Source organism: Semicossyphus pulcher, unplaced genomic scaffold, assembly GCF_022749685.1.
Source record: "Semicossyphus pulcher isolate SPU_LCO1_2020_fin unplaced genomic scaffold, fSemPul1.0.p SCAF_21, whole genome shotgun sequence".
In the NCBI taxonomy this organism is placed as follows: domain Eukaryota; kingdom Metazoa; phylum Chordata; class Actinopteri; order Labriformes; family Labridae; genus Semicossyphus; species Semicossyphus pulcher.
Window position 1 is genome coordinate 3,886,105 of NW_027211695.1, and position 13,394 is coordinate 3,899,498.

At 42.3% G+C, this 13,394-nt stretch overlaps 1 protein-coding gene across 10 annotated transcripts in view; it reads left to right on the forward strand.

The window, feature by feature from the left end:
• The window catches only part of nrxn2b (neurexin 2b), a 699,408-nt gene that overhangs the window by 313,625 nt on the left and 372,389 nt on the right, over window positions 1–13,394 (forward strand). For all 10 annotated transcript variants that reach the window (XM_069671763.1, XM_069671760.1, XM_069671756.1 and 7 more), the window contains 2 exons: window positions 2,560–2,941; window positions 4,726–4,916. In XM_069671763.1, the coding sequence (XP_069527864.1) occupies window positions 2,560–2,941; window positions 4,726–4,916 (573 nt within the window). The remainder of the gene's footprint in view (window positions 1–2,559; window positions 2,942–4,725; window positions 4,917–13,394) is intronic.

Sequence of the window (13,394 nt, forward strand, 5' to 3'; positions counted from 1 at the left end):
GGCTGTTTGTTTACACCTCGCGCACGTTTTGCTTCCGGAACGCTGATTGAAAACACACACTGGGGCGGCTTTACGCTGGCGTAGCGTGGTTCAATGTTAAATAGCAAAGGATTCATGACGGCGGAGCTTCGTTGCGCCCTTAAGGCTGAACTGCAGTGTAAAAAGTGCTTCAGACTAAATCTAACATTGCTGCCAAAATGAACACAGGTCTGCAGGTTGTCATCTAGCTCATTGTTTTAATGTGGTATTAAAGTCGGGTGCATAAAGAGCACAAAAGCCTGCCTGTGGTGGCGCTCTGGGGCGTTGGACTGGCCAAACAAACACAAGACTTTCACTCAGGAGAAGGTTTTTTTCTGGCTGAAAATATAGTAAACGTTGACTTCTTTTAAAGTTTACTTCCTCTGAAGTTGATGTTAGTTAAACCAAAGCCATGATCTTTTTCCGAAACCTAACCAAGTTGTTTTGGTACTTTACACATCTAACAAAACGCAGACCTTTTCACAAGGTTAAACACTTAGTAATAATGACTGTTGCTCGGCCAAAAGTCATAAATGTGAAACATTATTTGGCAAGCTTTATTTGTCATTATTCATTATCCCTAACTTGACTGCTTTATTTTAAAAGTCTCGCCAGTTATTGCATATTCATCATTGCTAACTTCACCGTGGAGCCCTGCCCGTGCCAAACGGATGTTAGAGTGGTTACTAGGTTGTCATATTTTGAAGCTTAAGGCCATAGACCAAGCTGCCTTATTGATGAGTTGGGAGTGAGAATGAGTTTCTCCTTTAAAACCCTGGAAATGGTGAGCAAACAAGTTGCACATCTAAAAAGATAGCTGAAAGAATTAAATATATATAATTTAGACTGAGCACAAAAGAGAAAATACAGAGGTACAGGCTCTGCCAGCTGCTAGGGAAATAGCAAGTGTAGGATAAAAGGTCAAAAGATGACGTAGAGTCACAGACACTCACAGTATTGTGGCCTCAGGCGAAAAGATGGCAGGACAAAGGATGAGAGGAAGAGGTGAGAAAAAGGTGCGAGTTAGATGTTGGAAAGAGAGTGGGCACGCTGAGGGCCAGAAGGTAGAAATGACCCTGTGAAGTTTCCACTGGTTCACAAACTGGTTCACGGCAAAGAGAAGAGAGGAAGTGTCGAGGGAGGCCTCGCAGACCAGGCCAGGAGACGGCATGCGAGGCATTTAAATCGGCAAGCTCATTACACCACATCTCTCAGAAAACACAACATCATTTTGTGCTCCTATAATTTCCTTCACAGCAGATTAGATAAAGAGGCTAAGCCTTTGTGAAGCTCTGCAATATAACTGTATACTTCACACACAAACTACACTGTTTTGTCAGTCAGCTACAATCAACTTTATGGGCTAATTAGAATGATTAAGATACTCAAACCAGTATGTCCTGTCACTCATTACAAAAGCAGAAACAATAGAGTTTAATCTGCTTCACAGGTAAATGCATCTTTATATCATCATGACCTTTCCATAATTATATTTAGTTTGTCATACAGTTTCCACTGAATAAACTTGAGGACTTTATCTTGTAGAGCATCAAAACATATTCGATATTACCTCCTGAAATAGCTTTAATCTTTTCACAGTGTTCGAATGTGACATAATCTTAGTAAGTGTGTATATCAGTGACGTGCGGTCAGGAGAGGCAGGGGAGGCAGAGCCTCACCTGTCATCATAAATAAAATATATAATAAACAGATAAATTAAATGGTTATATTTATCAAATGGTTTGAACTATAAACTGATTTTCCATTTAACTTAAACAATTTGGATCGTTTTTTAATAAAAATCGCTGAATTTTCACATTTCCGTTCAAATACGGGGAAGAGACGCACAGTGAGGCAGCAGCAAGCTGAGCCTCACCTTGGATTGCGCAATCCCTCACAAACTGTGCTCTGCCATGCAATGAGAGCGTGTTACTGTCTCTCTGTATGTCGCCAATAAAACACTTTCAAACACTTTTAATATATGCCCCCCTGGCTTTCCATAGTTTAGCTGATGTATATAATATATGTGTGTTACCTGTTTGCTCAGCGATCTTACAACGGCAGTGAAGAGGCACTGGGTGAGGCAGGCAGTGTTCTTGCCTCAACGTAGGGGGCGCTGGTGAGCCCAGAAATGTTTATGCTACTCCGCAGCTGCAGAGTAAGTGACAGCGAGCTAGCAACAACGTTAGAGTGTGTGTGTATGTGTGTGTGTGTGTCCGTGAGGTAGACACCAGCAACTGCCGTGGCAGGTCAGTGGCAGCTGCCTCAGACACCGGCAACTGGAGTGGAAGGCAGGAAGTGCCACTACTCGCTGCCGCTGCCACGAATTGAGCCAGCCCTTGCTGTCAAATGGTGAATAATCTACTCTGTTGTTGGGTTCTTATATTTGTAAATCTGATTCTGATGGAGTCAGTGCCTCACCAGCCATGAACCTCACCGCACGTCACTGGTGTATATATATGTATAAGCAAACTGGGAGAATTAGATAACTGTATTACTATTTGTTCATTCTGTTTGTTTCTGTATTCTCCACCTTTTCAGGCCAGATGACCGGTGCCCACACACGTCTCGAGTTCCACAACATCGAGACCGGCATAATGACCGAGCGCCGCTTCATATCTGTGGTGCCCTCAAACTTCATCGGCCATCTCCAGGGCCTGACTTTCAACGGGTTGCCCTACCTAGACCAGTGCAAGAACGGAGACATCTCCTATTGCGAACTGAACGCCCGCTTCGGAATGCGCCACATCATTGCAGATCCGGTGACGTTTCGAACGAAAGGCAGCTACTTAGCTTTAGCAACGTTACAAGCTTACGCCTCCATGCACCTCTTCTTTCAGTTCAAAACCACCACGCCCGACGGCCTGATGCTGTTCAACTCGGGGGACGGGAGTGACTTCATTGTCGTGGAGCTTGTAAAAGGGTGAGTTTTATCGCATTAGAATTCATTTCACTAATGAATAGCATTTAATTAACCCTTCCTAAGCTTAATTCTTTAAGGACTCAAACAGAAGATGTGTGATCAGAATAACAATTTAAAGTACTAAAGGACATCTGCCACATTGACATGGAAGAAACGCGACTAGCAGCCTGTTGCAACACAGTCCAAATAGTTGATTTTAACACAAGTCCCGCCTCTGACAAGGCAAATAGCCAATCCTAGTTTAGGATTTTGGGGTGGCACTTGGGGTAGCCAATCAGATTTCAAGGGGGGCCCAGGCCACCCCTCTGGATCCGCCCCTGAGTGGATGCAAACCTATTAACTTACTCACCGAGTCCCTTGGTCGGAGTTCTAGCCGGTTCCAAACTTAGTAGTTCCGGCGAGTGGTGATCAATTTACAACATAAAATCATCCTAGGATTTCACATACTGCGCTTTTTTTTGGCACTATTTTCTCCTTTGAACCATCCAGTATCACTACGCCTACATGTGTCCAAACTTCGTGTCCAAAAATCCAAACTATCCCTTTAATGACAAGAAAAGTGAAATGTGAAGTGTAGCACTGTGTCTAAGAGTTTTCCTTCCAGTTCCCAGTTGGTCATCACACAAACCAAGAAAATAGTCATGAATTATCTTCTAAATTGTTCATTCTTGGCAACAAAACAAAATATAAAAGGACAGTGTTTCTCTTAAAGTTAACACAGAGGAATGAGTCATTTAATGCTGCTATGAATCAGGCTGGCAGGATGAAAGTGACTTTACTGTGCGCCGGTGAGTAATCATAATCTGTCGTCTTAAAAGCTCAGCTGAGAACTGCTGGTTGAAGATTGTTGGGAAACAGAAAGAGGAGAAATATCCATGTCTGTTTTTCTAGAAAACTAGTCTCATGGGAGACTAATAACAGATAACTGTTAGTCCATAATTGCAAGCACAATGCAGTTCTCTGACTGGCAAAGTAAGGGGCGAATTTTCTATAAAAGCTTGAGGAAGATAGCACAGACCAGGAATAAACTGGTTCGAATTGAGAATTGTATCTTCCTAAAAGCTGCTCATAATTAGAGTATCAGAAAGAGGCTTTTGCTTGTGTATCTTTCTTCCTCCTGTGCTCTATATTCGGCACAGTTTCAACACAAAAGCCTGAGCTGCCTCTGTCACACAAAGACAAGAGGCTACATAAAGGAATTGGAATGGAGGTAGAAAAAGCGCATACCTTGAATGAAACAGCCTCAATAGCCTTAACCTGAAAGACAAAAGGCAGCCATATTTGTGTGAAGGAGGGCGCTGTGCCACCTTGTCTACCTTTGGGCAAACAGAGGCTTTGAGACAAAAGCAGGTTTCTATATTTACATGTCAAACAAGTGAGTGAGAATGAGAAATCCCAGGCCTCATGTGCAGCCACAAAGGATGGTGATATTTTATTCCTCAAAATTATGTTCCTAGACAGAGCGCATGATGAAAACATCAGAGCCAAAGCAGGGGAGCGGAATGAAATTCAATCCAATCACTTCATCATGACAATTGAGGGTTGAGTGTTGTTGACTGTGACCTGTCATCAGTGTCTGTCATTCGAACGAAACATGTTATGATGAGAGAAAATAGTTTGAATTCCAAAGTGGAGCCAAATTAGGTCTGATTGTCACAATTTTCTGTGATATCTTTGTGACTGACGATAACTTTGAATATTTTGTCTCCAAGAACTATTGCATTAAATCGAATGACCACACAGACACACTCACATGTCCCTTACTCTGATATCTCCCTTCACAGTTACGTCCACTACGTCTTCGATCTCGGAAACGGGCCGTCGCTGATGAAGGGCAACTCAGACAAGCCGCTCAATGACAACCAGTGGCACAACGTGGTGGTGTCCCGGGACGCCAACAACGTACACACCCTGAAGATCGACTCACGCACCGTGACTCAGCACTCCAATGGAGCCAGAAACCTGGACCTCAAAGGTAAGAGCAGATTGTCTGATGGATCGCTCCGAAGACCTTACCGCTGACAGGAAATAACTATTCCACCGTCATCCTTGGTCTGTCCCTTAAGTGTTGTTGGAAGGTGGCCATGAATACATGCCAGGTCAAATCCATCTAAATTAGACCCACTTCTCTGAATCAATGTGGCTTTTAGAAAAGGTCCATTGTACTTCCATTCATTTTCTTAGTCACTGAGGAATTCTTACTTTTGTAAGTTTTTCCAGAAGAATTTGGAAGTGTTGTTCTTAAACTGCATTTCTACTGCAAGAAATGTCCCAGGGACGAGGAACCTTTGGGAGAACTAAGTGCATTTCAACTATAGGGGAGCCAGGAACTTTATCTGAAGCTGAGTTTCCACCACAGAAACTTTCCTCAGGGACTAGAGACTTTTGGGGGTACTTCAGTGTGTTTCCACTGAAGGGTACCAAAAGGTCCGTAATCTGAGGTTAGTAATTTCCACAAGTACATGGGCTTTTGGACTTTGGGCCTTGCAGCAGTGAACTTTTTCAGTTGAAGAGTACACATGGCTTTTACACACGTCAACATTTGCCTTATCTTCACAAGTCTTCAGACCCTTGGGTGTAATGCAAGCAACAATGGGCTGGAGAAACTTTTTGTCCCTCAGAGTTAAGGTGCTTTTCGACCAGAAAGTGCCAGGAACTTTTAGTTCCAGGTGTTGTCTTCGTTTCCACAGCGGCTTTAAGTCCCGGGAAGATTATGCAAATCAGGCCAGTGATGTATGGAGAAGCAATAAAGTAACTGCACTACACGCCAGTCCAGTAGGTGGTGGTAAAAAGAAGGTGATGGCCATACAACAAAATTGACACCATGAAAAGCGATTAACAGGTCGTTATTATCATTTAGCCTGTTAGCATGGAGGAGATTCAACTTGTGCTTTTTTTGATCGTGTTTATTGCATTACAAATGGATTAATTGAATCAACACTGGAGGAGACAAACGCTAGTAGCAAAGTCTTCTCTGACTCCATCTCAAATCACGGTGATAACAGTGAGCTTGCAGCTGCAGTCTTTTAAAGTTCCTGCTGTCCTTTAGAGTCCTGGATACCTTTGGTGGAAATGTGGCTTTAGGTAACAGGTCTAACTGTCCATTGCTGTTATTACAAAAAAAATCCAAATTATAGTTATAGGTATATTTTATTCCGTTTTTCTAGGTTTAACAACAATCCAAGACTGACAGGAATTTGCTTGTGCTTGTCGAACTTTTCAGTGCAAAGGCCCAGAATAAACAGAGAAAGCAAAGTGTAAATGCACTTGCCAAACAAGAGTGGACAGGGATTGAATTAAAACCTAACAAAAGCCTGGCAGCAGCTGCGTTAAACTTTCGTCTTCACCTTGAAAGATGATTGCCCCCGTTCCAGCAGATGTTGGCTTTACAGGAACAGGGCAATATCCTTTAATAATAGGTATCCTGACATGACCTAAATCCAACATGGCAGACCAAGGTAAAAAACAGAACGATACCAAAAACAATAACAGCTCAATACTTCATCCCTCTGTGCTTTGCTCTCCTTTGTCTTCCCTTACGTGTTTCCACTGAGCTGCCTGCGTGACTGGAAAAAACAGTCACATTGGGTACTCTTGACTTTTACCCGCAATGTGATGACTATCTTTTGATGGAGACACCTTTTACTTCTTTGACTTTAAAATACCCAGCCTTTGAGTATCATCTTGAAATAAAAGCCATGGTTACAAGGCACTTAAGTGTGAATAGGTATCTCTGGTCTGCTGGGAAACTGGGACTGGAAGCTCGGGTAATTGCAGGCTTTAGCCCTCTGAAGCCATGTTTTCTGATGTGTTATTTGGACGCTTGAAAGCGGCTGCCTGTGGAGAGAAAGAGTGACAGCAGGGAAATAAAAGTAGAGAGTCAAAAGGGAAGAGAAAGAGATGCTTACGAGGAAGAAAGACTTCGGGATGTTGACAGCGGACAACAGAGGACAGAGGGTACTATCGCCAGTGCTAAACTCTTTCAAGCACCTGTCTGTACTAATATCAGGATTAGGTGGATGATTCACTTTGATTTTGCTCGTGTCATGTACCAGAGTTTGGAGGGCTCTTGAGGGTACTGCGAGATGTTTTGTAAGACACATCAGAAGTCAGGGGGAGCCCTCGGGGCCCCAGAAGGCTGCGAGGAGTCAAAAGATCAAAAGGCGCCCCAAGCTTTTTTGGGAAGACATAATTTATAGACGGACTTAGCCTTTTTTTTTAAGTTTTGTCCTTTGGATATGCTTAGTGCAATTAAAAAGGATAATCATAAGAGGGGGGAAGGGGCTGCAGAGGAATGGCAATGGGCCAGTGTCCTTAAGCTGGGTTAAAGACAAGAGTACAGAACACAGGACAGACTTTCATAAGCGAGAAGCACAGAGGATAAAGAGTGAAAAATGAGATGTAAGGGTTTAAGCAGTTAGCAGCCAGGCTTCACACAATATGTGAGTGTAAATAAAATGCATCAAAAACTCAGCTAATTATGTTATTGTCGCTTATACTTTTGCAGAAGAAGGTAATTGTCCATTATTTGTGTGCTCATTTCACAAGGCTGTGATGTCAGAAGAGAAATCAGTAATTACTGCACATAATGAACGGCTGCTTTAGGGGGTTTTGATTAAAGCAAGCTGCAGTATAATATGTATTCATGACGCAATGCATGTGATTGATAGATAAACCCAGTCTCCTGTGCATCCATGCACTCTTTACAGCGTATCTTCCTGGGTGATCCCCTACAGTAAAGGAACGTAATTGATGTCTGTAATTAGGGGGGTTCTGTTTTTGATTGATTGCTTCTGTCGAGGCGGAGACTGCTGTCAATCAACTCAGAGATTAGACAGGAGAACCATTAAGAGACAGTCAAGGAGGGCTTTAAGGGAGTGTGCTGCTAAGCTACTTAGTTGAGTCTAAGTCTAAGTCTAAGTCTAAGCTGCAGGTGTTGCATTCTGTTGTTTTGTGCTTTATCCCGCTTCATATCCAACTCCCAAGCAGAAGAGACAAACACTTTGCTGTCTTTATCTTAAATATTTAAACATAGTCTTTCTTCCTATAATTGGAATAACAGGATGTAATCAATGGCAAAGAAGACAGCCACAATAATGTCCACTTGCTGCAGCCGCTCTTTTGCTGCAGGAGAAGTTCAACAGTTGAACCATTGGCTTTTGCTCATGCTAGCTCGAAGGAATCAGGATGTGTCTCTAACTTTGTGCACTGGTGACGGCTTGCAGTAGGGTGATAAAACTTGTTGGTCACATTCGGCCACCTACATGTTATATCTGCTGGCCACAGAGCGACTTTTTGTGGCCACAGGCCATAGTTGTGTCAAACCCATCCTTGTCTTTATCTGAACAACCCTGTGCCTGCAGAGGCCGGAGGCTGAGGCAGCTCGGTGCTTGTGGGAAGAATAATAGTTGTATAGCTTGCCTCAGAAGACTTGTGCTGAGAATATGTCTCTATTCTCAATTCCCTCGTCTGATTGGGCATTCAGGCCTCGCTCTATAGTTCTGCTGTGACCATTCCCATGCCAAAATATCATACACAGCTCAGACACTACGGCGCCACTGCAGCAGAGCATTCAACCCGAACGTGTGTAGGTGAAGACACAATCTTGACAAATGCATAAACCTATATTCCGCTAAACATGATAGGCGGAATATTTCTTCCCTCTTATGTTTTGCGTGCACACAGACACACACACCACACGGGGTGTGTTATATACGCTTTTCTGAGTGTTCAGCAGTCACGCACAAAGCTTTGCAAATCAAACACGGAAGAAATAGCAACAATAAGCCATTTCTCACAATCTCTTTGCTCTGTTTTAACACCATTGCTGCCTGCATTTCAAAGAAAAAAAACCCAATTTTCTAAGCTTTATCTGTGTAATTGCCCAGAGAAAATGGAGAAAATGGGTTTTGTGCTCTCTGTCTCTTCCGTCTCTTTGTTTTTGGACAGGCAAAGAATCTTCAAGGCATCCCCTTTTGTCAGCTAAAGTATGGTGAGGGAACAACACACACAGCCCCCTGGGATAGCACTCAGCGGATCGAGTTTTGTATAGCGAATACAAGTCTCAGAAGGCAACATGTTGAACATACATCATAGGGGGAATACGGCTCTGTCACTCCTGTTGACAACCTGCAGAACACAGTGATAGCAAGTTATTACAATATGCTTGCCTTGAAATAGCTTTGTTAATTCTACAGTGCAAGCCTTGAGGATGCTTATCAAGTATCAAACACAGACGCTTTAAAACATGATGAAGACCCAAAAACAATCTTAAGTATTAACAATGGAGGTTGGAAAATACCCCAAATCATAATAGGCTGTGTATCTCTATTTAGATCTCCCTCCAGCTTTATTCTTAGCTGACTGAAACTATCTTTCTTTTGCATTTTCTTTTAGTGTTCTTCAGCCATTTATGCATGTTTCACTCATGTAACACATCATTATCAATCTAGAACTGCGTGTTCAGGTCAACTTGCTCGCACTCCAGTCAGAATTAATTTCTTTGGACGCTCCTTTACTGACAGGGCAGTGAACATAAAGCTTCCTTTTAGATTGCCACAGACTAAATCTGCAGCTGAATCTGCTTCACCAAAGCTCAGGATAAGATTTGCCTTCTAAAACTTCTTAACATCCTCCTAAAACCTGTCGTGCTTTTACTCAACATGTCACATTCACCCTTTCACACACACATTTGTACACCAGTGGCAGAAGGCCGCTACGTAAAGTGCCTAACTGTCAATCAGTACTAATCACACACACAGCATTGGCTTTGCCACTGGGAGCAATTTGGGATTCAAGGACACGTCCGACATGTAGACTGAGGGAGCTGGGGATAGAGCCGCCGACCTTCCGATTGAGAGATGGTCAACTCCACCACTGAGCCACAGATGACCCATTCTACAAACTATCTATTACAGCCATGTGTAGTAATATTCAGCATGACGTACTGACAGGTGACTAAATGCATACATTATCAAAGAAACCAATGTAATTATTTGATCCGGTATATACTCCCTGTCTTGCAAGAGAAAAGTCAGTTGGGTTATGAGAATGACACGGGGCAAATATTTTTTCAACTCGAGTTAAAAAACAAGCATTTTAAAAGTTTTTTGCTCGTTTTCTCTTACAGAAACACCTGCTAAAGCATGAATGGAAACTTTTTACAAATCTGCATCTAATGTAGTTATTCAGTAACCTTTTGACCTGTTCATTGCAACCAAGTCATTTCAAGTCAGTCTGTTTATTTTGGATTCATACCGCTGCAATCTCTATTCAGGGATGTGGATTATAGGGATGGCAAGTGTTCCGGTTTCCGTTTGTAATGCGCTTGTGGTCCGAGTAATATTGACCAATCACGTATCAGCAAGCTGCGGTGTATGCAGGAAAAAAGTTTGTGTGCAGCGCAAAAGCAGGCAGAACGTAATGCGCCTTAATGACATCACGGCTCACATCAGCAGCTATCTGACATCGATTTACCTTCTTATTAATCTCAATTCACGAAAGCTGTTTAGCGTTAACATTTCCCGACTTCCTTGAATGCATCAGAAATGATCGATTCGACCTCTGTTTAGAAACAAGCATTTTAATAGTAGTTTTTCTCCTCTTGAGGACAGACCTGACAAAGCTGCGTTTTAACTTCTTACCAATCTGCATCATGATGTTGAAATTTCAGCAAACTTAAGACCAAACACTCGCACCAGTGAAACCAGTCAGGGTGGACAGAGGCTAGCTGCCTTCATTTGTTTATGCTAATTATGCCAAGGTATATTAAAGTAAAGCACAAGAAAAACTGTTTCTTTTTCTGTGAACACTGCAGCGCGCAGAAAAGGAAGGCGTGACTGGAAGTCGGTCATGCTAACCACTGGCTGAACGCCCGGCATGTTCACCGTTGTCCCCAGAGGCTTTATCGTCATCATACTGTAGCAGATGGGATCCGAGATTGATTTCACTGTAGCTAGCTTGCCAAAGTTCTATGAAATCTGGATGACCGCTAGAGACGATATGAAATAGAGCTACCACTCACTAGAAATAGCTGGACAGATGATCTGCAGTGGAAACGCTGACCGAGCTAACGTCATCAAATTGGAAACTGGTCAACCTCCAGTAGCTGAAAGCTGCAGGCTACTTAATCCAGACGCAGTCCTCAGAGATGTTATGAACCCAGACACAATGGCTTTATTTTTGGAGGCTGGAATATGGGTTCAATTTTACTTACGCTTCAGGTCTTCACACGGTTTAAGTTATAAACCAATGAAGAATAAATTTAAAAGCATAGAAGGAATTTCCTTAATCATCAAACACGTCATTAATCTCAGCAGGAATGTGTCAGCTTGTTGTCTGATACCTCATATTGTGAGGAATTCTGTTCCCTGTTGTTACCCGTGCTTTGTGATGCGTTTTGCCACATGCAGGGCGTTTTCTTTCTTCACTGTGATAGTGTGAAGTATTTCAACTCTCAACTACAGTGCGATGTAAAAAATCTCTCAGTGCAGGGATAGAACAGAATAGAAATTACCATGTTTGTTTAGAGGCTTTAGTACAACTACCAGAACATGAACAACACCATCCCCCAGAACACAAGCAGCCTCCTGAGGGGGAAAGACAGCAGGAACAATAAGCAGCATCCTCTTTGTGACAGGAAGCATTAGGGTGCATGATACGTCTTCATTTGGAGGAACACTCGCACCAGTAAAACCACTCGGGGTGGACAGAGGCTAGCTGTCTTCATTTGTTTACGCTAATTATGCCAAGGTATCGCAATTAATTTAACTATGATATATTGATCATTAAATCATCAGTGCTACACAGTGCACCTTACCAAGGACGCGTAAGGTTAATTACTGAATGTTCTCTCACTATACCCAATGAGAATATGTGTCCTTGGACGCATCGTGTATCATTTTTAATAAAGTCATGGCAACACCGTACACTACAAAAAGCAACCTATAGAATCTAGTCAATAAAATTGAGGAAAGAATTTGCACTTCATTTGATTGAGTAAATTTTACTGTATGTTTTGAGTGAAGTGTACCTAAATTGAACAACTATGACACACTAAAACAAATAAGGTAAATTCTACTTAACATTCCTTTTTTGATTACGCAACTAATTACTAAATAAAAATGAGTAATAATAACTCTTGACACATAGAGACAGACAACGCTCACACTCACCAATGAACCTGACGAGGATGTCTTTGGACTGCAGGAGGAAACCAGAGTACCCGAAGGGAACCAACGCATGCACGGGGAGAACATGCAAACTCCACACAGAAAGCCCCACTACGTCTGCACCGGGGTTCGAACTAGGAACCTTCTAGCTGTGCGGTGACAGCGCTAACCACTGCACCACCGTGCAGCCTTTTGGGAATTCAATGCTCAAAAAACATCAGCCTGCTCGTGTTAATTTACTTACTAATATTTAGGAAAGTCAGCCAGTGCAACCGCCAAGAGAGAATACACATTTAAGCATTTTTTTTTTTTTTAAGCATTTTTTTTTGGCCTTTGGCTTTTATTTATAGGACAGCTGAAGATAGACAGGAAATGATGGGAGTAGAGATTGGGGGATGGCATGCACCAAATGATCAGCAGACCGGGAGTTGAGCCTGCGGTCAGGCTACACATTTAAAGTTCTACAAATGGTATATCAAACTAATAAATATATCAATACTTTCAATGATACACAGCAAAATGTTTTTCAACCCTGATGGCACACCAACACTGGTGACAGTTGTACCGATTAACCCAACCCTGGCCTGCAGGCAAGAACAATCGTTGACGCATGTGCACTTTGCAGTACAGGCCCGATATCTTTGAGTAGATTTATTTGTTATTTTGGGTTGCATATAAAGTTTGTGGATTTAATTTACTAATCTCAAAAATCCTTTTTTACAGTGAGAGGAGCACTGAGCAACAAGAGTACGGCTCTGTGCTGAACCTATAACGCCGTAATTAGTTAAAATCTCAGTTATGTACTTTCTACATTTTGGGAAGAATTATTTAGGCTCAAAATTAGTGACTGATCTCTTTTAGGCCAGAAGCGTAATATGCAGTTCTTTAAACTGGAGCAATAAATGATCAGAGCCAGTGGAGCGAACCAAACAGATAACTGTTGTTGTAGCACTGTTCTGTCTGCATCTGGCGTGTTGTCTCGTAAAGCTTAAATTAAAGTGAACAGTGTTGGTCAAGTGGATGAGGAAGTAAACACAAACATCGTCCGCCCTGAGGGGAATACCCAGCTTTACGATGCAAACATGACAATGTCACTGATTTTAATGTCATTATTTCAGTGTCGGGAGATGAGGAAGAACAACAACAGAAGAATAAATCTAAAGAAGAGTTTTTCAGGATGAGGAAATGCAGGGAGGAGGGAATAGTTTGGCGTACAATATTCAGTGTCTGTCCCTTCCTTTTGAAGATGCCTGCTAATGAGGCGCACTTGTGTAGAATTGTAA